The 23,843-nt window shown below is 41.5% G+C and overlaps 1 protein-coding gene across 3 annotated transcripts; it reads right to left on the reverse strand.

Annotated features, from left to right (window-relative positions):
• Nucleotides 1–761: 761 nt before the first annotated feature.
• LOC5505181 (RAB11-binding protein RELCH homolog) lies at nucleotides 762–23,824 on the reverse strand. Of its 3 annotated transcripts, XM_048721206.1 has the most exons (31): nucleotides 23,430–23,819; nucleotides 22,142–22,237; nucleotides 21,889–21,960; nucleotides 21,697–21,767; nucleotides 20,292–20,405; nucleotides 19,262–19,512; nucleotides 18,802–19,117; nucleotides 18,223–18,266; nucleotides 18,039–18,123; nucleotides 17,393–17,601; nucleotides 17,141–17,231; nucleotides 16,355–16,426; nucleotides 15,885–16,025; nucleotides 14,725–14,889; nucleotides 14,111–14,261; nucleotides 11,625–11,672; nucleotides 10,874–11,036; nucleotides 10,765–10,790; nucleotides 10,280–10,377; nucleotides 9,351–9,399; nucleotides 9,182–9,270; nucleotides 8,281–8,387; nucleotides 8,077–8,176; nucleotides 7,721–7,803; nucleotides 7,187–7,250; nucleotides 6,666–6,804; nucleotides 5,767–5,883; nucleotides 5,195–5,283; nucleotides 4,804–4,865; nucleotides 2,098–2,268; nucleotides 762–956 (listed from the first exon to the last, which is right to left on the reverse strand). In XM_048721206.1, the coding sequence occupies exons 1-30, from the start codon at nucleotides 23,785–23,787 to the stop codon at nucleotides 2,121–2,123; spliced, it is 3,618 nt and encodes a 1,205-aa protein (XP_048577163.1). In that variant the 5' UTR covers nucleotides 23,788–23,819; the 3' UTR covers nucleotides 762–956; nucleotides 2,098–2,120. The 3 variants fall into 3 exon arrangements, 2 of the variants coding, with proteins under 2 accessions (XP_048577163.1, XP_048577164.1); XM_048721207.1 differs by lacking the exon at nucleotides 762–956 and having other exon boundaries at nucleotides 996–2,268; XR_004294050.2 differs by lacking the exons at nucleotides 762–956; nucleotides 2,098–2,268; nucleotides 4,804–4,865; ... (2 more) ...; nucleotides 6,666–6,804; nucleotides 7,187–7,250 and having other exon boundaries at nucleotides 7,926–8,176; nucleotides 23,430–23,824.
• Between the last annotated feature and the right edge of the window lie 19 nt (nucleotides 23,825–23,843).

Genomic DNA, 23,843 nt, shown 5'->3' on the forward strand with positions numbered 1-23,843 from the left:
AAAAGGATCTTCAGTTTTTCTATTCTTCCCAAGTGAAGTCTCATTAAACTAACCACCAGATTAATGAAAAGTCTAAGAACTTAAGAGAGTATATCTCATACCTGATTTCACAGCAACAACAACAAAAAGTTGGGACACTTTTATAATACTGTAATTTCCGATCACGATGATCTTCTTAGAAGTAGATTTGGCATTTAAAAGTCCAGGTTGTTAAGACCCAATTAAACCCACCATCCCTGTGTCCTCCGATATACTTCAAATTAAATTTCACAGCCAAAAACGTGGGACACTTCCACTAATTTCCTAGTGTTTATCATCAAAGAAGATTCGGCATGTAAGCTGCTAATCACCTCCGTTTAACTTGAAATATGAAAAGCCGTAGAGTACAGTATTTCATCTCAAATTACACTGGAACAAATCACGATAAAGAAATCATTATTCTCACATTTCTTCTTTTTCAATCTATCGAATTTGACTGATAAATATCACTGGAAAAAGCCTTTTGAAAGATAATCACTCTATTGGCGGAAAAATCATAAAATAAATATCAGGCGAGGTCTTGACAAATGCTGAAAACATATTTTTCTTATATTTTTCTGTCGTGGCATTTGCTTAAACTTGACTTTAGGGAGCCTACTTTCCATTTAATTTTAAAGGATGATTCCCAATTTGGCGTCCCTGTAAAACCAACAGCAGTAGGGCAAAAAAAAATTCATTCCATTTTTTAAACCAATTAGTCCCTTTACCTGAAGATGATCAACTCAAAATTTCTCTCTACTTTATTGATGACCAACTGGTGACTAATGAATGAGAATTTACATGACGATATCTTCGCAATGAATTAATAACAACGTAATGCTAGCTTCTCCCCATTCTATTACAAGGGATAGTACGAGGACATGAAAGGACAATTTGGGGTGAGAGAAGATGAGATGAACATCGATACAGGCAGCCACCTACAATCAAACAAACAAAGAAAACTAAAAAGAGGAAAATACTGTCTTTTTTCGTTTATTTACAACAAAGAAATGAAATATATTTTTTTTTCAATTTTGATTCATTTAATTTCCTTTTTCAATCACTATCTTCGCTATGCGTTTGGCACAACCTATTTATTCTGCGCTAAATTTAATCTGAATGTATGAAAGTAGAAGTCAAAAGAATAAGTAATTGTCAGTCTCATTCGTATACAAAAATGCAAAAGTAAAGAAACAAAAAGTGCTCAAACTGGTATTACTGGAAAACTTTGAAGAGATAAAATGCAGTTAAAAACATATTGTACATTCAACTAAATCCTTAAAGACTAAATCCACAGATTAATTGAAATGCGACCCATAACATATCCATATTTCACTATAAACTGACAAAAACTTCTTATTAAATCTTTCCAATATAAAATCGCATTTTTCCCAAGTTTCATCCTCCAGGTGAATAATGCCAATGGGCTTTATGGGCTAACTTCAAACGTAGTACTATTCATGAGCCGCAAATAACGCAAATGAAGATGAAATTTTGTATGGCAAACTTTTTCATTCTTCCTCAAATAATCATGGCTTGAAAATATAATACTCCAAATACCATTTACTTGTAAGAAAACTCATGGGAGTTTATATGTTTAAGAGGTTAAAGAGATCTAATCAAATTAAAAGGCTACCAACTGTTATCAACTATTACCATTACTATTATTACTACCAACTATTAGGTTTACATCTAGTCCTTTTTTCCGTGTCACTGTTTTTACGTATCGCTGTTTTCCCGTATTTCATTGCTTTTCCGTATCACTGTTTCCCCGTATCAATGTTTTCCCGTATCAATGTTTTCCCGTATCAATGTTTTCCCGTATCACTGTTTTTCCGTATCGCTGTTTTCCCGTATCACAGTTTTTCCGTATCGCTGTTTCCCCGTATCGCTGTTTCCCCGTATCGCTGTTTCCCCGTATCACTGTTTTCCCGTATCGCTGTTTTTTCCGTGTCACACAGATACGTGCGTTTTTTTTTAGTGTTCACGAGATTACATGCCTCATTATTTTTTATCAAACTTTGGGTTCTTCCTTAGAATGAATGTACCAGATGATTTGAGCTGGGCGAACAAACGTACCTATATAGAATTGTAGTTGTAGATTAAGATGAGTTGGTCGAATCTGTTCGCTCCTTGCGCTTGAAGATATCGGTCATCTTGGGTCGCTGCGAGTCCTTAAGTTTGTGGAAGCCACTCATGAACGTGTTTTTTATGTCTTGGCCTATCGATGATTGGGCAGACGACGGTACACTATGAGAAGAAATATAATTAAAGAAGATGCAGTAGTAGAGAAAAAGAAGGATGAGGAGGAGAAGAAGGAGGGAGAAGAAGGAAGAGGGAGAGGAGGAGGAGGTTAAGGATGGGTAGATGGGAGAAGGAGGAGGGAGAAGGAGGACGAGGGAGAAGAAGGAAGAGGGAGAGGAGGAGGAGGTTAAGGATGGGTAGATGGGAGAAGGAGGAGGGAGAAGGAGGACGAGGGAGAAGGATGAGGAGAAGGGTATGGATGGGAAGGAGGGAGAAGAAGGAGGGAGAAGGAGGAGGGAGACATAGGGGGAGAAGGAGAAAGAGGAGAAGGAGAGTAAGGATTGGTAGGTGGGAGCAGAAGGAGGAGGAGGGAGAAGGAGGAGGGAGACAGAGGAGAGAGAAGAAGGAGGAGGGAGAAGGAGGAGGGAGAAGGAGGAGGAAGAAGGAGGAGAGAGAAGGAGGAGGGAGAAGGAGGAGGGAGAAGGAGGAGGGAGAAGGAGGAGGGAGAAGGAGGAGGAAGAAGGAGGAGAGAGAAGGAGGAGGGAGAAGGAGGAGGGAGAAGGAGGAGGGAGAAGGAGGAGGGAGAAGGAGGAGGGAGAAGGAGGAGGGAGAAGGAGGAGGGAGAAGGAGGAGGGAGAAGGAGGAGGGAGACAGAGGAGAGAGAAGGAGGAGGAGGGAGAAGGAGGAGGGAGAAGGAGGACGAGGGAGAAGGATGAGGAGAAGGGTAAGGATGAGAAGGAGGGAGGAGGGAGGAGGAGAATAGGAGGAAGATAGAGGAGGAGGAGAAGAAGGTTAAGGATGGGTAGGTGGGAGAAGGAGGAGGGAGAAGGAGGAGGAGGGAGAAGGAGGAGGAGGGAGAACGAGGAAGAGGAGAAGGGTAAGGATTGGTAGGTGGGAGAAGGAGGAGGAGGAGGAGAGAGAAGGAGGAGACGGAGGAAGAGGGTAAGGAGGAGGGAGACAGAGGAGAGAGAAGAAGGAGGAGGGAGAAGGAGGAGGGAGAAGGAGGAGGAAGAAGGAGGAGAGAGAAGGAGGAGGGAGAAGGAGGAGGGAGAAGGAGGAGGGAGAAGGAGGAGGGAGAAGGAGGAGGAAGAAGGAGGAGAGAGAAGGAGGAGGGAGAAGGAGGAGGGAGAAGGAGGAGGGAGAAGGAGGAGGGAGAAGGAGGAGGGAGAAGGAGGAGGGAGAAGGAGGAGGGAGAAGGAGGAGGGAGAAGGAGGAGGGAGAAGGAGGAGGGAGACAGAGGAGAGAGAAGGAGGAGGAGGGAGAAGGAGGAGGGAGAAGGAGGACGAGGGAGAAGGATGAGGAGAAGGGTAAGGATGAGAAGGAGGGAGGAGGGAGGAGGAGAATAGGAGGAAGATAGAGGAGGAGGAGAAGAAGGTTAAGGATGGGTAGGTGGGAGAAGGAGGAGGGAGAAGGAGGAGGAGGGAGAAGGAGGAGGAGGGAGAACGAGGAAGAGGAGAAGGGTAAGGATTGGTAGGTGGGAGAAGGAGGAGGAGGAGGAGAGAGAAGGAGGAGACGGAGGAAGAGGGTAAGGAGGAGGGAGACAGAGGAGAGAGAAGGAGGAGGAGAGAGAAGGAGGAGGAGGGAGAAGGAGGAGGAGGAGGGAGAAGGAGGAGGGAGAAGGAGGAGGGAGAAGGAGGAGGGAGAAGGAGGAGGGAGAAGGAGGAGGAGAGAGAAGGAGGAGGAGGGAGAAGGAGGAGGAGGGAGAAGGAGGAGGAGGAGGGAGAAGGAGGAGGGAGAAGGAGGAGGGAGAAGGAGGAGGGAGAAGGAGGAGGGAGAAGGAGGAGGGAGAAGGAGGAGGGAGAAGGAGGAGGGAGACAGAGGAGAGAGAAGGAGGAGGAGGGAGAAGGAGGAGGAAGAAGGAGGAGGGAGAAGGAGGACGAGGGAGAAGGATGAGGAGAAGGGTAAGGATGAGAAGGAGGGAGGAGGGAGGAGGAGAATAGGAGGAAGATAGAGGAGGAGGAGAAGAAGGTTAAGGATGAGTAGGTGGGAGAAGGAGGAGGGAGAAGGAGGAGGAGGGAGAACGAGGAAGAGGAGAAGGGTAAGGATTGGTAGGTGGGAGAAGGAGGAGGAGGAGGAGAGAGAAGGAGGAGACGGAGGAAGAGGGTAAGGAGGGTAAGGATTGGTAGGTGGGAGAAGGAGGAGGGAGAAGGAGGAGGAGGGAGAAGGAGAAGAAGGAGGAGAAGGAGGAAGAGGGTAAGGAGGGTAAGGATTGGTAGGAGGAGGGAGAAGGAGGAGGAGGGAGAAGGAGGAGGAGGGAGAACGAGGAAGAGGAGAAGGGTAAGGATTGGAGGATTGGTAGGTGGGAGAAGAAGGAGGGAGAAGGAGGAGGAGGGAGAAGGAGGAGGAGGGAGAAGGAGGAGGAGGGAGAAGGAGGAGGAGGGAGAAGGAGGAGGAGGGAGAAGGGGAGAAGGAGGAGGGAGAAGGAGGAAGAGGAGAAGGGTAAGGATTGGTAGCTGAGAGAAAAAGGAGGAGGAGGAGGAGGGATTAGGAGGAGGGGGAGAAAGAGAAGGAGAGTAAGGTAAGTACAAGCATATGACTTACTCTAAGAAAGGCTTCTGATGAAGTTTGGCTTCACACTCTTGTAAGAGCACGCCAACGGCTTCCTAAAGAACAAAGCAAAGTCTCGTATCGACATGATTTATTTTAAATTTTTCACTTTTATAAGAGAAGATAAAAAAACAGCCTTAAGCAAAGCCGATGAAAGATCGTGGAAGCTTCTAGCAAAATTGCTACACTCGCACGCGCGCTAATTATACATTCAGTATTTTGTAATGCACCAAAAACTGGTATTCAAATTTTCGTCTTTAATAAGACTTTTTCAGGGCAGACTTTGTATTTAATCTTTTGGTTTACGATCACGACTATTTGGGCATCTTGTATTGAGTATTTTTCAGTCATTTCTACACAGATAAAATCTTCTCTAACTCCTCACCTCGTATGCGGGGGCGATATCCGCGATATCTTTTCTCACCCATCGAATTCCAGGAAGGACATGGGCATTGAGGACCTCAGCTGATATGACTACGCCAGGCTAAGGGAAACCATACAGACAGAGACAAGGGGCCCGATTTATCGCAAATACGGTAATGAACCCTACATAAACTTACCCCGTTAAATACTGAGTCATGAACCCAACACAAACTAACCCGGTTAAATACTGAGTCATGAACCCTACATAAACTAACCCGGTTAAATACTGAGTCATGAACCCTACATAAAATAACCGGTTAAATACTGAGTCATGAACCCTACACAAACCAACTGGGTAAATACTGAGTCATGAACCCTACATAAACTAACTGGTTTAATACTGAGTCATGAACCCAACAAAAACTAACTGGTTAAAAGGATTACTGACAAATACCACGCCCAGGAAAATTATGCTGATATTTCAAGGGTATTATAATAAGATTGACATCTTTTAGGATCTTGATGACGTCAGTGGTTTTTAGGGTAAAATTGAGATAAGTATCTCATCATATTAGTAAACATAGTAAAGGATACAGCAACAGCAAATGGAGACGTAGGCTTCAAAAAGCTCGAGGACGATCTCTCGGCGCAGGTCCTCGTCCTGGGAGTAATTATTGATGGACGCCATTACTGCCAAACGGGGGAGGAGCACTACAATGAAACAAATATTTTATTATTTGATCATTGATATAGCAACAAGCTGTTGTGTTTAGATCTTGGCTTGTGAGTGGGTATAAGACTGAGTTTCGCCTTCCTTTCTTAAATAGAATCTCTTAAGTGCTATTCAGAAAGATGCACGACCTTACCTTCGTCCTAAAGTGCGGTTCCGAGTGACGCCCGACCTTACCTTCGTCCCTGTATCGTAGTTCCGAGTGACGCCCGATCTTACCTTTGTCCTTGTATCGTAGTTCCAAGTGAGGCCCGATCTTACTTCGTCCTTAAGTGCGGTTGCGAGTGGCGTCCGACCTTACATTCTTCCCTAAAGTGTGGTTCCAAGTGAGGCCCAATCTTACCTTCGTCCCTGTATCGTAGTTCCGAGTAAGGCTCGACCTTACCTTCGTCCCTGAAGTGAGATTCCAAGTGAGGCCCGACCTCACCATCCTCCCTTAACCGTAGTTCCGATTAAGGGCCGACCTTACTTTCGTCCCTGTATCGTAGTTCCGAGTGAGGCCCGACCTTACCTTCGTCCCTGAAGTGCGGTTCCGAATGAGGCCCGACCTTACCTTCGTGTCTGTATCGTAGTTCCGAGTGAGGTCCGACCTTACCTTTGTCCCTGAAGTGGGGTTCCAAGTGAGTCCCGTCCTTACCTTCGTCACTGAAGTGCGGTTCCGAGTGAGGCCCGACCTCACCTTCGTCCCTTTACCGTAGTTCCGATTAAGGGCCGACCTTACTTTCGTCCCTGTATCGTAGTTCCGAGTGAGGCCCGACCTTACCTTCGTCCCTGAAGTGCGGTTCCGAGTGAGGGCCGACCTTGGCGAAAGTCCTTATCATTGTGACTTGGAGCTCATGCTGGTTCTTGTACTGAGGGTCCTCCAAGAATGACTGGAATTGTACGTAAACCTTCTCTAGAATCTGAACACAAAAACATAGAAAAATTAGTAAATTAATAGACCTGCTTCGCGCTTAAAATTACAATAATTTGGAGGCGTGTGGTTTTAAAACCAAAGAGAGGCTCGAACGGGGATGTTTTGGCCGGAAAGTTGTAGAGTATTAAATAAAAAAGAATGAAATGAATGTTTTGAAATGTTGCTGTCTTGTGTGTTCTGTTGTTTACTTGTTTTTGTTGGGAAGAAAAAACGCGCACGCACATTTGAGCCTCTCTTTGGTACAAGACACAGGCCTCCCAAGTATCGTATCACTAGCCGCGGAAAGGTCTATACGATGACATGACATTATAACGAAAACAAAAATAAAGCCATTGCAACAAGGACGCAATAATGCTCCTGCTACTCACTGTTTTATCGGTAACATTTTCGACGATAGCTCCAAAAGCAGGTATAGAGGCGGCCCTGACCGACCTAAAGATCAAAAGAATGACTTCAATGAAAGAAACAAAATTGACATATTATGGATGATGGGTAATAAGCGAAAGAAAGTAGCCGACTTCAACCAAGTAAATAAAAGGAGAGAAAATAAACAGGTGCAGGAAAAATAAAGGAGTGTTGGGCAGACAAGGGGTTCTGTGATAAGTGTTAGAAGCGGATTTTTAATGTGTGAATCAGATTTAAGAGTGAAAAGAAAGTTTAATAGAGAGACTGGAAGCGGACTAACATGTGAGACCAGAGTAAACAGGAAGTTTTAAGTTAAAGTTTTAACCTTTTTTTAAACTAAGTTTTAACCTCTATAATAGAGGGACTGAAATCGGACTTACATGTATGAATCAGACTTAGATTGAACAAGAGTAATGAAATTAGACTTGGAGCGGACCAACATGTGTGAATCAGATTTAAGAGCGAACAAAGAGTAATGAGACTGGGAGCTAACTTACATGTGTGAATCAGACGCAAGCGTAACCAGAGCTGGGAGAACGTGTCTACTGATTGTGTCGATATCAACGCCTTTGATTAAAACCTGAATTGCAAAGATACAATGATAATATTGGCGCTCCAAATTGTTGTAAACGCGAAGTTCTAATAACAGTGGACCTTTCATTATTTTATAAACGCAACAGGACAAAAGTTACTATGGCTTACTTGTTTACTATTAACCTCGATTCGTGACCTTCGCGTTTTATCAACTTTCTCCACATCTCTCGATTCAAATAAAAGGTAAATGCATCATAGAAAATGTAAGTGCTATAATAAGTTACACGTGTCACACAACGTCATTGTTATCGTCACGCACCATAAACAGCGCTCCCGCAGAGCTACGGACATCCGGGTCCTGATAAACGACAATCTCCCACAATACACCGATCAGCAGTTGATGGAATGACGCATGCGCACTGAAGAAACAAATGCATTCAAGGGTGAGACATCGGGGTGCCTGTGCTAATAGAAGGAGTAGGACTGGGAACGGAAAGGGCAGAGTCAAATCTATACTAATCACCTGAGTTCCTGGTAGATTATAACTGGCCCGTGCGGCTGAATGCTGTTTTTTGCGAGGATGATAATCAAGTCTTTCAACATATCAGCCAACTGAGCTCTATCCTCCTCCTGAAACAAAATGAAGGACTAATATCACACACTGAGCCTGCTAACATATACGCAAATACATCACTAGGGCGTATTCACCTCAGGGCTAATATCACACACTGAGCCTGCTAACAAGTACGCAAATATTATTGCGTATATATTTTTATATAATATTATATAATAATATTATTACTTGGATTATGTCATGAAGATGTCAAGGGGGTGCATAAATAGTCACGTGAGGTGTGACGACATCGAAGTGTGGTTGCCTGACGATGTTTCTATCACGAGATATGAGTATTTTCGTTTTAATGGCGTCATCGACGTCACACCTCACATGAATATTTATGCACCCCCCCTTGACACCTACATGACATTCTCCAAGTGTGGTTGCCCGACAATATTTCTCTTACGAGATATGAGCATAGGTTAGGTTTTAGAACAGGTAATCTATATCACTAAAGCTTTTTCTAAGTGTTTCTTTTGTGGCAACTGGCCCGTACCCAGGATTTCTATTTCGGAATCTGAAAAAGTGGACCTATTTTTTATTTTTTATTTTTTTTTTTTTGGGGGGGGGAGATTCTTTGATAAAAATCTGAACACCCCCTGCACCCCCCCTGGGTACGGGCCTGCACCCCCCTGGGTACGGGTCTGTACGCCCCTGGGTACGGGCCTGCACCCCCCCTGGGTACGGGTCTGTACCCCCCTGGGTACGGGTCTGTACGCCCTTACCTAGTTGAATAGTTTGAATAATGCACAAGCATGTTTTATCGATGCAAATTAATTCATTGAGATTCCAAGAAAGAGGTTCTTACCTCTTCAAAACATCCCAGCACACCAACCAGTAAAACGGGAATACAAGCGGAGGACAACAACTCTTCTCGTTTCACGTCATCTCCTTCCACTAGAACACAGCAAGAACACACGAATGAGTCTCACATGAGGATGAGATCACGGACCTTGCACTTTGAACACATTTCTTACCGGACGCAGCTGGTAATACATTAAGTCTGTTTATGAAATGGGACTTTAACTGAGGAGAAACGAAAACAAATATTTGTGAGCTATAAGGGCATGGGTTGACCAGATAACAGGCTGAAAAAAAAAGGTCGTCTAGCACACTTCACTCGAGATTCTGTTATCGTTGTAATTGGCCGCTCAGATGGGTGGTGGACTGGGGACCTTTAGCCCCTTTGCGTGACTCAAGCCCCTTTAAGTGTGACCCCCTTCATAGTAATACATTTCCCCTTCATAGTAATACATTTCCCCTTCATAGCAATACATTTCTCCTCCATAGTAATACATTCCCCTTTATAGTAATACATTTCCCCTTCATAGTAATACATCTCTCCTTCATAGTAATACATTACCCCTCCATAGTAATACATTTCCCTATAGTAATACATTTCCCCTTCATAGTATTACATTTTAATTTTTAAATCCCCCTCTCCAAATGAGCCAATGATTTCTGATGTCAAAGATATTTTTTAAATAAACAAGAACCCGCACTATAAAAAGGCCTGGACCAGGTCCACGAAATGCTCAGTTGTCAGTAAACTGCAACGCGGTGCGGAGCTCCGGAGTCCAGTCAAGCGTGTCTTGTTTGCCCACGAGGAGCGAAACCCAAACTCAACTTTTGAAGCGCTTTTCTTCTCGTTTGCTCGGTTTATTTTCTCTTGACTACTAACAGTGAATAACCCACCAAAAGAGCAGGAATGTGCACTAGAAATTAGTTCAAATTGCTCACGATAACATAACTAAAAAGCCTCCCCACCAATGCAATGTTCCGCGTGTTGTCATCTTGAAGTTTTAATTTTATTCATCCGAAAGAGGGCGGAGCTAAGCACTTTTATAGTGCGGGTCCTTGTTTAAAGTGTGACGCACGCTACCGTGGCCGCGAAGAAATTGTTTACCTTGCTGTGAATGTAGGAGCGACCGAATGTATAACAAATCGTGCGATAGAGGACCATCAGATGCTGAACGCACTCGACCAGCGAACTGTGCACTCGGCCTACAACGATCAAAAGTGACAATCACGCCACTCTCGCATAACACAGAGTTACACAAAGCATCCATTTTTAAAGTACGATTGTCAGGTAACTGAGGTATTCTAAGGGCACGTTTTTTTTAACTCGTGATTCCGGAATGAGAATGATTAGAATAGAAAAAGCTCGCGTTCGTTCATCCCGCGTCCCATTCCGGAATGGAATGAAGGCCATTCCACCCATTCTGCTGTATAGGACCACAAGTAGCGTCAAATCTAATATAGTGGCTGATTTGTAAGGTGGATCGAGTTATTAGCTAAAAACATCTACGTACTTCAAGGAAGCTAAATATGAAAATATAGATTAAAAGGCCCAAAAATCCTGTAAAAGGAGCTGAATGTAGGCGTCCTTACCAGCGATGTCACACAGCTTCGGAATGCTAAGAAATAAAAAAAAAAAAAAATAAAAATAAAATCATAAGCTATTTCTCTGGATCTAAGCGTGCTATTAAATAAAACGTACCATTCGTATTGTAACCACGACAGAGACTCCCATGATGCAAATCGGTCGGATGTGACGTATTTGTCGAATCGGCGCACAAGGAGCGCGAGAAGCTGATCACTACCAATGATTACATCCATCTGCTGGAGGGGGGAGGGGGCGGGCAGAAAGCGGTCCTCATCCACTACAAAGAAAAGCAGGAGCGTATTCGTAGTAACCGTAGGGTCCCGAGGGAGGGGAGATTTTGCTTTCAAGATGGCGACTCGTTCCACAGGGAGCCCAGATTAATATAAGCTCGTTTTTCTCATGACTATTTCATCAAAATAAGTGTCAGGGTTTTACTAATACAAGCTTCCACTTTATTGTCATGCTCCCGTATACCTCCATTTCGATCTTGAATTAATTGAATAAACCACGGCTGTACAGACTGTACTTTTTGGATCATGACCAGTCATCTTGAATTTAGTTCGAGTTCAAGTCAATAGATAGTCAACCAGGCGGCGCCGAGTTGACTATTTGACTAATAGAAAAAAATAACGTGAGCAGTTTAAGTATTAATCCACTCACATACTACCTTCAAATAAATGGCGATTTTAATAATTCTCAGTAATAAATAACCGCTTTTGTCGCCGCCTTTTCGCTAATTACTATCTATGGCTCAATAGATAAAAAGTACGGAAGCCAATCAGATTGCGAGATTCGTGATATTATGTGAGTGGATTTATCCTAAAATGTGATAGTAATGTCAGCCGGCAACTAACTAACTACTAACCGGCAACCTTGTATGCTTGGACATCTTCTATCCTTTTTGCGAATGCAGCTGCAATAAAAAAAAAAAAAATAAGAAATGCAGATATTTCTAGATAATTGAGTGGAAGTGCCGTTTGACATGATAAGCCGTGTGGTTTTAACCAGTTTACCGTGTGAATTAGAAATATAGAGCCGTAAAGCGCCCAATATAGGAATCTGCGTAGCAATATGGGAATCTGATAAGACTAAATGGAATAAGAAAATCAGACAGAAAACAAGCAAAATAGGGGTTTTACCGTACCTAAGCATAACACGAAGGTGGATTTTATGGAGAGTAAAAAAAGGTGGTCAGTATATGAAGGTCTTGTCTGGATGTTACATAAAGGCATAGCGTGTAGGTGGTCGGTATATAAAGGTCTTGCCTGGACGTTACATTAAGGCATAGAGTGAAGGTGGTCGGTATATAAAGGTCTTGCCTGGACGTTACATTAAGGCATAGAGTGTAGGTGGTCGGTATATAAAGGTCTTGCCTGGACGTTACATTAAGGCATAGAGTGAAGGTGGTCGGTATATAAAGGTCTTGCCTGGACGTTACATTAAGGCATAGAGTGAAGGTGGTCGGTATATAAAGGTCTTGCCTGGACGTTACATTAAGGCATAGAGTATAGGTGGTCGGTATATAAAGGTCTTGCCTGGACGTTACATTAAGGCATAGAGTGAAGGTGGTCGGTATATAAAGGTCTTGCCTGGACGTTACATTAAGGCATAGAGTGAAGGTGGTCGGTATATAAAGGTCTTGCCTGGACGTTACATTAAGGCATAGAGTGAAGGTGGTCGGTATATAAAGGTCTTGCCTGGACGTTACATTAAGGCATAAAGTGTAGGTGGTCGGTATATAAAGGTCTTGCCTTGACGTTACATTAAGGCATAAAGTGTAGGTGGTCGGTATATAAAGGTCTTGCCTGGACGTTACATTAAGGCATAGAGTGAAGGTGGTCGGTATATAAAGGTCTTGCCTGGACGTTACATTAAGGCATAGAGTGAAGGTGGTCGGTATATAAAGGTCTTGCCTGGACGTTACATTAAGGCATAGAGTGTAGGTGGTCGGTATATAAAGGTCTTGCCTGGACGTTACATTAAGGCATAGAGTGTAGGTGGTCGGTATATAAAGGTCTTGCCTGGACGTTACATTAAGGCATAGAGTGAAGGTGGTCGGTATATAAAGGTCTTGCCTGGACGTTACATTAAGGCATAGAGTGAAGGTGGTCGGTATATAAAGGTCTTGCGTGGACGTTACATTAAGGCTAAGAGTGTAGGTGGTCGGTATATAAAGGTCTTGCCTGGACGTTACATTAAGGCATAAAGTGTAGGTGGTCGGTATTTTAAGGTCTTGCCTGGACGTTACATTAAGGCATAGAGTGAAGGTGGTCAATATATAGAGTTCTCTTCTCAGCGTAATATTTAGGCGTCAGATTGTAAAGAATAAAATGGTCGGTAAATAGAGGCTTCACCTGAGCGTCATACTTCGGCATAGAGTGTAAGGAAAGTAAGGTGGTCAGTATACGGAGGTCTTACCTGTGCGTAATAAATAAGCGAAAATCGTAAAGAAAATAATGGTGGTCGGGATGTAGAGGTCTTACCTGAGCGTTATCTATAAGCGAAAATCGTAAGGAGAGTAAGGTGGTCTGGATATAGAGGTCTTTTAAGTTATAACTGAGCGTCATACGTAGGCATAGAATGTAAGAAAAGTAAGGTGGTCGGTATATGGAGGTCTTACCTGAGCGTAGTATATAAGCGAAAATCGTAAGGAGATTACGGTGGTCGGGATGTAAAGGTCTTACCTAAGCGTTACTTATAAGCGAAAATCGTAAGGAGAGTAAGGTGGTCGGGATGTAGAGGTCTTTTAAGTAAAAACTGAGCGTCATACGTAGGCATAAAATGTAAGAAATTTAAGGTGGTCAGTATATGGAGGTCTTACCTGAGCGTAATATATAAGCGAAAATCGTAAAGAAAATAATGGTGGTTGGGATGTAGAGGTATTTTATGTAAAAACTGAGCGTCATACGTAGGCATAGAATGTAAGAAATTTAAGGTGGTCAGTATATGGAGGTCTTACCTGAGCGTAATATATAAGCGAAAATCGTAAGGAGAGTAAGGTGGTCGGGATGTAGAGGTATTTTAAGTAAAAACTTAGCGTCATACGTAGGCATAGAATGTAAGAAATTTAAGGTGGTCAGTATATGGAGGTCTTACCTGAGCGTAATATATAAGTGAAAATCGTAAGAGATTATGGTGGTCGGGATGTAGAGGTCTTACCTGAGCGTAATATATAAGCGAAAATCGTAAGGAGAGTAAGGTGGTCGGGATAAAGAGGTCTTACCTGAGCGTAATATATAATCGAAAATCGTAAGGAGAGTAAGGTGGTCGGGATGTAGAGGTCTTACCTGAGCGTAATATATAATCGAAAATCGTAAGGAGAGTAAGGTGGTCGGGATGTAGAGGTCTTACCTGAGCGTAATACATAAGCGAATAGAGCAGGGACAAGCGACGTGAAGACCTTGATGTATCTGGCCACTCGGCTACGGACCACGTCTAGCGTCAGGCTGGCGTCTTCATCCGCCACGCCTTGCTCTTCAACATTCATAACTTGATCAAGATCCTAAAGGAGAAACGGACTTTCAAACGCAATTACAACGATTTGGTGACATAAGGGCGGTGAGAACAGTGTTCGTTAGGTTAAACACTGATAATAACCACGAATTTGGCTGAAATGTGCCTTGTTTGCGACGCGCTCTCTGCGTTTAAAATTCGTAGTTTATTATAAGAAGTTAGCCTAACAAACTCTGTTCCTACCGCCCTAGGTGACGCGTGATTTCGTAGGCCATAAAACCTAATTCACATGAGACAATTATTATAGTAGCGAACTGAATCCGCTTGAATCACTATGAAATTTGTTCCATCATGCGATAAAAACTGCTCCAGACTATTTCTAAAGCATCAAAGAATGCAAGGAAACATATTTGACAAATGAGCGAATTCAAAAAACAAATCAAAACAAGAGCGAAACAAAATTATCCAGCAAGTGTAATCTACAAACTTTACTGGCCTCTCGTGGTACTCACATCAAGCGATTTGTTGATGCTTTGGAGTAGTGAAGGCGCGAGATGAGACTCGAGCTTGTTTAGGTCCATGCTCCAATCAGCGAGGGCGGGGAGTAACACGTGCTGTGCGGCGCGAACCACGTGATCAGTGGCGTCATTTAGCGTGATCATCAGCAGCTCGTGCGCCTAGAAGGAATCCCATATATGGCAATAGATCATTAACAAGGAAAAGACAGCGTATTTCAAGTCCCATCGGAACATGATGTTGCCTCAACTAGGCAGCCCATTGTTTAAATATCGTCACTGCTGTTACATTTCAGTAGAGAATTTAACCTTTGGTAACCGGTTTCCCTGTCCAGTACAAACACTGGAGCTGGACGAGACGGTCTTGGATTGGCAGCCATTTTGGATTTTCTGGGTCACGTGAAATCGAAGGTTTGCTTGGGTGGATTAAGGCAAAACTTGTTATGTATCATAAACTATTGTTAATAAACAGATCCCCGGTGACAAAGCTCCGTTAAAATGTTTTCCATCCTCGCCATATGAAAAATCGTTTGCTTAATGAAACATGCCTGTAAAACTGTAAGTACCCAAACTTGGGCGTGGCATCCCATCAAAAACTGTTCATGGCATAGATGTTAATCCATATACAGAAGTAAAATCATTAACTAGCACATTTAGTGTGTTTTATATTCATTTTTATCGTAGTAATTGCATCTCTATAACACTGAAAGTGTTGCCCTTGTAACGATAATATGGAATATCAGCCTTTATCTACCTGAAAAAGTTTGGGCCCGTACATTACCATTAAGTGTATGTTTCCTTCATTTTTGTGATAATCAATTCCACCCCTATAAAACTAGACGTACTTGCTTTTGGGCGTGGCATCCTATCTAGAATTACTGGTGGTGCATAGATCTATCACCCTGCCAAATTTCATAACCCTACTATTAATTTGAACAATTCTGCACCATTTTGCTGCACTACTAACTAATTAAATTCTCTATTAACCCTAACCCTTTGATTAAATGCTCTGTTAACCCTAACCCTTTGATTAAATGCTCTGTTAACCCTAACCCTTTGATTAAATGCTTTGTTAACCCTAACCCTTTGATTAAATTCTCTGTTAACCCTAACTCCCTCACATTCTCTTCCACCCTGCACAATGTTAGGGCTCTCACCTGGTCGTATTTGTCTGAGTTCTCCATGTAAGCTAGGACTAGACCCAGGCTCTTGGTAACTGCCTCCCGGACCTCCTCATTCCGATCATCCATCAACATTTGTCTCAACATGGACCAGACAAGGGACGAACGGATGGTGTCCTAATAAGGCATATATTGTAACACATCAATACACAAAACACATATATGAACCAGACAAGGGACAAATGGATGGTATCCTAATAAGGCATATAACACATCAATACACATCTTACACATATGTACCAGACGAATGGATGGTGTCCTAATAAGGCATATAACACATCAATACACATCTTACACATATGAACCAGATGAATGGATGGTGTCATTATACATTATACACAACATACGTCTAAGGCTGGACAAGAGCCAATAGAAATCTTTACTCCTTACTTACAAATAAGTTGAATAAACCATATAAATCCAAGCCAACTAGTACAAGCTCTTACCGGTAAGTAAGGGGAGAGAACACCGCATGCCTCAGCCACTAGCAATCTTCTCTCGTGATACTTGTGAGTTATCTAAAACAATAAGCACGAAGTGAGGAGAAGAGATAAAGATTTACATGAACGTTTTACATCAATAGGTAAATAAAATGAATAACAAAAACAGCAACAAGCCCACCATATAAGTAAAATGTTTTGACTATTCCAAAGCCAATAAAAAAACAACACGAAAGTGCTTTGAGGTTGACTAGACAATACTTTGAAGGGCTTGACACGCATGTACTTTAAAAAAAAAAAAACAATAAAAAAGACAGAGTTTGTAACAAAAAAGTGTAAACTCTTTACTTCATCCAAGTAAAGCAAACCCAGTTTTCCGTGAAATGGATTGTATAGGAAAATTAAAGTTGGTTTACTCTATTTATTAATTTCATTGTACGAGTAAACGTATAGCCTATAGCAAAACCTAAAAGTACTATTTTCAATGTTCAGGCGCAACATTGTATTTAATAAACCTGTTGACTGTTTCTGAGCATCTTAGAATAATTATTTTTCGACCATGCAGATGCCCCTTCGACCCATGATGCATGGAACCCATCGGGTAACTAAAGAAACATGAATGTAATATGCACCTATTATCATTAATATAATCCAGCATTAGCTTCGACTTGATTCGGCGAGTCAGCTTCACTTTGTGAATGCCCCTACAGCACATGTGCTAAAAATGTACAGTATATTTTGTGTCTTTCATCATTAAAGAATCGTATATTTGTTGAAGGAAGTGACATCTACCTGTTCCCACCATTGGGGTAAAAGTTCTGCTTCGACTCGAGTCGGCTCCACCACTTGTGCAAAGGCAGCACATCCATTCATAATCATCTGTCTGTAAACAAGAGAGTGACTGGCATCAGAAGATAGTTACATAGTTGAATTTATAAGGTCTGCAGATATTTGTTCCTCTTGCTACAATGGAGTGAGCCTATAAGGCTTACATACTTCTCCATCTGGTCGCTTGATGAGGTTGAAGAGCATGAGTGAACATACCTTTGTTCTTCATCTGGTCGCTTGATGAGGTTGAATAGCATGTGTAGCAGATTATCTCTGTCCTTGGCGTGTGGGTGATGGATGGCAGTGCAAATTATAACAGGTATTAACTCCTCTCTCTTGTTCAGTAACACATTTGGCACAATGTGTGGCAAGCAGCGTGCAAGGATCAGTACCAGGTCATCACTTGTCTCACAAAGTTGGGATACCTACAGATGGATGGAAGATTTTGATGGACATTTTGGTTAGTCAGGGAACATAGACATAGGAGAATACATTTTTTTTAGAATAATAACAACAATAGCATATCCTAGTTTTATTCCATTGAACTTGTTTTCTATTTTACATGTATATAACTAATATCTATATATAATAATAACACACAAACTATATCAAATATTGCAAATATTAGATGATTTCAATTTACTTAGCGAGTCAGATTTCCTAATGTGAAGTGAACTTATGGCTGAATAGAATGGAAAAGAGCTATCATAAACATGTTTTTCAAATTTTTGAACTAGAAGTATTATTGGTGACAGAAGGGAGTGAGCTGGTGTGTACAAGATAGCAAATAGCATTTTAAATTGAGTCGATGATGAAGAGTTTAGAAAATTACGTGTAACACAACACCCATGATTTCTCTTACCTCCCCTGCAAGTCTGTTATCTAGGTTGATGTGAGATGTAGAACGAAGTGCTTCTCTGAAGGCAGGAGATGTCTTCCTTGTTGAACTAGCCCAACAAACAAAAGTGAAATAAGTATTCCAAGTATTAAGGAAAATAAATGTGACCTTACAAATATATGTAAACAGAACTAGAAAACCAGCTTACCTATAAATTGGAAGCGTCTTTTTATCAGTATTATTTGTTTTATTCTGGCAAGTAAATAAAATGGCTGCTGGTTAGAATTCAACTTTAAAAACTCCAGGACACAGTGTTACCAGCTCAAGTGGTTTATGCAGTTGTTTACTGGGATCATACATCCATCTAACAGAATACAATCATACCACGCATTACTTGGTGCATAATGTCCAATCGACAGTAACTTGTTTTCTTATGTACGTCTGTCATGCTATCTCTGCCTATCCTATAAGATTAAAGCCGCATTGCGACCAGTTTACTTCCGGTCGATTACATAACAATCTCCAATTATTTTTAAAGGAAAACGCGAAAAAAAAATATTGAAAGCAGGGTGTCTATTGGAAGTTTCTTCGAGGATGTGATCGATAATTTAGAGCGGATTGCCTGTTAAATATCTCAAATTCTAATAGATTCTTTTGTCTTTTAACGGTTGAGGTTTCCGTCGGACCTCCGGAAGTAAACTCGTGACAATGTGGCTTTAATAGGTAACAGCTTATAGAGATGCAAGGTGGGCGCATTGCATACTTTTTTACTTTACTTTTTTTTTACCTTTTGCTCAATCTGATCTCCTGATTCCAGGCAAGAGTATTTGATTTCAACGTCAACTGGAGCGTTCTCCTCCACATCACCCTGTGCTTCACAGTTTCCTCTGTCCTCCTCTCTTTCATCCTCTTCTTCTACTCCTCCATTCTCACTCTCCAAAAGAGAAATGCTTATCTCAGGAAGATCTTGAATGGACTGATCAGTTATACTTAAGTCAGTCTGGTCAGATCCACCTTTGATAGGAGTGATTGTCCTATTATCTGATTGGTCAGATCTTGTTGGGCTGACAGCACGGATAGGTGAGGAAGCCTGCTGGAAATCCCTGATATCACAGAGATGAGGGAAAGATTAGAAGATATCATAAGCTGAATTTATGTTCATTAGTCTGCTGTTTAAATGTGTGACCACAGAGCTCAGCAAGGCCACAAGTTCATAAAAAATCAAGGATGCAAAGCACCTTCCATACCGTTCCACTTTCTCCATGTTTTGCACAAGGGTTTGGTTATCAAACTTAAGTTCACCAACTTCTTCCCTCAATCTCTTGCACTCTGCATTTAGCCGGACCACCTCCTCTTCGAGTTTGACCTTCTCCTCACGTACAGACTGTAGGACTAGCACCACCTCAGGGACCGTGTGGTGACCATAGTCGCGGTATAGATGGAGGAGGTCAGGAGGCTTGGGTATGTTCAAGCCAACGTCATCCCAGTCATCGAAGTCCTGGAAGATATTAACGTTCCAATCTTACGGATTTTATCTTGTATTCAGGTACAAAGATGATATATCAGTGGCAATGATAGGCATTATTATAATTATAAGATCATTGTTATCATTTTTACCACCACAAATACAATCTGCCTTCCTTATTATCTTCATTTACCAACCATATAATAATTACTATCACTGCATCATCATCATCATTGCTGCAGCCAAAAAGTTATCATTATCACCATCATCATGACCACCACCACCAATGATATCTTCATTATGAACACCATCACCACCATCATTTGTTATCATCACCAACAACATCATAATTGTTATAATCACTACCAACATCATTATTGTTATCATCACCACAACATCATCATTGTTATTATCACGACCAACATCATCATCATTTTAATCATCACCACCAACATCATTATTTTTATCATCACCGCCAACATCATCTTCATTGTTATCATCACAACCAACATCATCATAATTGTTATCATCACCACCAACATCATTGTTATCATCACCACCACCATCATCATCATTTTTATCATCATGAACACCATAGCAAAATTATCATCATCATCACCATCCCCCTCTTCCTCATCATCATCACCATCACCATCACCATCACCATCACCATCACCATCACCATCACCATCACCATCACCATCACCATCACCATCATCACCACCGCCGCCGCCGCCGCCACCGCCACCACTTCCATCTATATAATCATCATCATCATCAAATCACCACAGTTTCATTAAGTTTCTTTCTACCTGGTTGGTGTTTTCCTCTGAAAATGTTACAGATGTCAGTCTGTAATTGTTGATCAGTAGGTACTCATTGACCAGGAAGTCCAAAGCTCGTACTTCATGTGGCTTGATTGGCTCCTAAAAATGTAAAGAATCATCTTTGAGAGCTTATTCTCCATGGTCCACTATAGGTATAATGAGTATGACAGTATTAATAATTGCTAATTTGATAATTCTGTTTATGTGTGATTTTAAGAAAGTGGTATGTCCAAATGCAACAAAGACTAAGTGTAATACACAGGCATGGTTAAATCAGGGGAAAGATTGTAACCTACATGTAGCCGCTAACCCACGAAAATATCCTCTCGTAGCGTCTACGCAAGGGCGGTGATAATCGTGTTCCGTCACGCAATAGTAATAAATTTGAATAAATTAATTTTGACAGTTGTGCATGGGTTTTCTCTTATTCAGCGTGCAAAACACGTTGAGGTTTCGTCATGCAAAACAAATATCCAACTTCACCCTATAATGCTGCTACTTTCCAAGTGCACATTCCTTCGTCTTAATTCTGCTAATACCTGCCTTATTTGTAAGAGGGTAATTTAGAAAGATTGCGAACGGTATCTAGGGGATAGCAAGCACTCCTCGACTTTCAGCATTCGAAGTAAACTTGAGCATTTAGATTTCTGTGTAAACAACACAAGGACATACATATGCAGTAGTTGCCGTGATCTGCTGCTTAAAAGGAGAAATTTGGTTGTAAAAACCTAGTCTCTTTGGATAGAACTTTGGAAAATAACTACGTAAAATATCAGAATTTTTTGTTAAATAAAAGACTTTCCGTAGCCAGTAGGAAGGCTCGCAAAGACTTCAACATCATCGTTCAGTAAAACAGAGATAGCCTTCTCTTGTTCTTTGTATGGTTCTCTATCCCAAATAATGTTGACACATCTTCTAAGGCTGAACTAAGGACAGATTTATTGTGAATAGGTGGTAGAGTCAAAGTGTTTTTCTCCATATTTGAACCGCTCCATAAAACTCACACCGGAAACAGAGGGAACCCATAATGTCAACTTCTGATCTGAGCCAATCATAATACCCAAGAGTTTTTTTTAAGTGAGTGGCCAATCAAAGACAATTATAGGTTTTCCTGCTAAAGCCATGACGTCACGGAACACAATTATCGCCTATGTTGCGAAGACGCTACGAGATGATATCAGCGGCTACACGTAGGCTAGAAAGATGAGGGATGAGGTTAAATGTTAAATGCCTTTTAATATAGAGTGATGTGTCAAAAGTTTTGGACTTGATAAGAGCTTCACCTTGAAAAGTAAGAAAAATCACTTCACAGTATTGGAATGCATTCAGTGTAAGACTTCAAGCCAGTGCTGGCTTATCATATTTCTCATTTTAAGTGAGGTCCTTTTACCTCTTTAGAACACTGGTCTTGTCCTTCTGTTGAGCCAAGCCCTTTACGTGCAGGAGAAGATATGTCTGTATCTAAGTAACCAATAACATTACCGTACATTACTAACAAACCATGAAAGAATACTGTACTACTGCATGTGACATTGTACAAAATACCAAAACATCTAGAGAAAGGAAATTGTTTATTACTTACTTGCGACTTCAGTCAAAGACCCTCTAAGTGCTTTGATAGTATCCTGGGCTTTTCTCAACTCAAACTCAAGAACTGTAAACAACAACAAAAAAAATCAGACTCTGCTTTAATAAACACAAATAAATTGACTGCAAGTTATTTTTAATTCATTTTGATCAAGTGTGGCGTTAATTCCCTATAATAAGGCATCAGACCAATGCTTCTTTGTAGTCTTTGGTGCAGTCAGGAGGAATTTTGAGCTAATCATGATTACCTGCTATTCTTTCATCATTGCTTCCCCGGCCTCCGTCATCAGAGAAACGAGCAAAATCATCCAAGGAATCAATGGTGTTGATGCTTGAAGTCCTTGCTATAAACACCACAACAAGCAGCAGTTGATGCAGTAATTGTCACAAAAAAGATCAAGAGTAATATTTTAGTTTACCGCTCCTAGATGCTATTTCACACAGTATACTGCAAGTAAGAGGAGACCAGCTACATTACCCCCTCCAACACATACACACCATAACTTTTTTGGCAATTTTTAAAAACACTTTGCTTAGCAAAATATGATCTTAAGTGCTTTTCTCAAGATAGAGCCCAGCTGTCCCCTTCTCTCCCCTCTCCCAACACACACTTTTCGGGGCTTCACAGCCTGGGCCTCCTCCCCAGTATAGTCTACTATAGTCTATATGTCTACTATAACCATATTTACAGCAGGTACTACATTTTTCAGCTTTCAGACGGGGCGCTTATTCGAGGGAAGCCCTTATTCAAGAGGAAAAACTTTCATCCATTAAATATTTGCCTCTTTGTTTGTCCAGAGGCTATGAGCTCCAATGTGGGAGAATGTGTTTTTTGTATTTTAAATATGAACAGTAATAGATTTACTAGGGGGGGGGAGGGCAATTCATCAAGGGATGCTCTTATTTATTTATAGTTTTGGTTCAAAGGGGCAGCTTCTTCAAGGAAAGCACTTATTGGAGGGAGGTATTATTCGAGTAAATACGGTACTAAAATAAAAGGAAAGGCACACCTCCTTTGCTCGGTCATGTTCATTTAAAAATATCATAGATATCAAATTAAATCCTGTAACCAAGGAATTTAAAGCTTGCCTTACAAAAACTCTAGGTGTAGAAAACTGGAAAAGACATAATATTTTGCAAGACTTGGAAGAGTATTATCATCAGACGCGTTCGATATCTGTTCAATTCATATCAGAGAATTGTCATCACACATTCAGCACTACAATATACTTACATAGACATCATTGATAAAAAAAGCTCTCTAGATCAACGCTTGCATGCAAGCAAAGAATTATCTTAAAAAGATCAACGAAAAAAACCTTGGGGGTTGCCAAAGCGGAAAAAATGTTAGAAACAATCAGGAACCCAATTTCGAAGGAAGGAATTGACAACTTAACCACAATTTGATAATTCGTTTTAAATAATCAACACATGTGTAGAAATGTCTAATGGTCTTTCACAGTAACAGACAGAGCATATCCACCAAAGCAATAAATTATTTCTCCCTCGCAGGGAGCTTAAAGTCCGCATACTCACGAATGGGAGACGGAGGTCTAACAGGAAACTGGCGCTCAAAGTTCCCAGGATTCGAGAAAAAATCCCGCAGTTTCGGAATTTCCACCCCACATTCGAGAAGTTCGGTATGAAGCTCTAGGGCAGCGAGGTGAAGATTGTATTTTAAGAGAGTGTCGGCGATTGCTGCAAAGTCTTCCACACTAGGAATAAGTTCAAGATTCTCATCTTGTTCTTGCAAAGTTTGTGGGGCATCCGCCATTTTGCGACTGGCAGCGAAAGGGCAGTTCGGAATACCACAGGAAAACCAAAAGGGAAATAATCCCCTCAGTAAATCGAACAAGGTTGTACAACAATTATTATACTTCAAGAAACAGAGCATACAACTGTTACAATGCTCTTTGGTCTTTAAATTCTTTTAAGCCCTTTTAGCTTTAA

This window comes from Nematostella vectensis, chromosome 13 (genome assembly GCF_932526225.1).
Source record: "Nematostella vectensis chromosome 13, jaNemVect1.1, whole genome shotgun sequence".
Classification (NCBI taxonomy): domain Eukaryota; kingdom Metazoa; phylum Cnidaria; class Anthozoa; order Actiniaria; family Edwardsiidae; genus Nematostella; species Nematostella vectensis.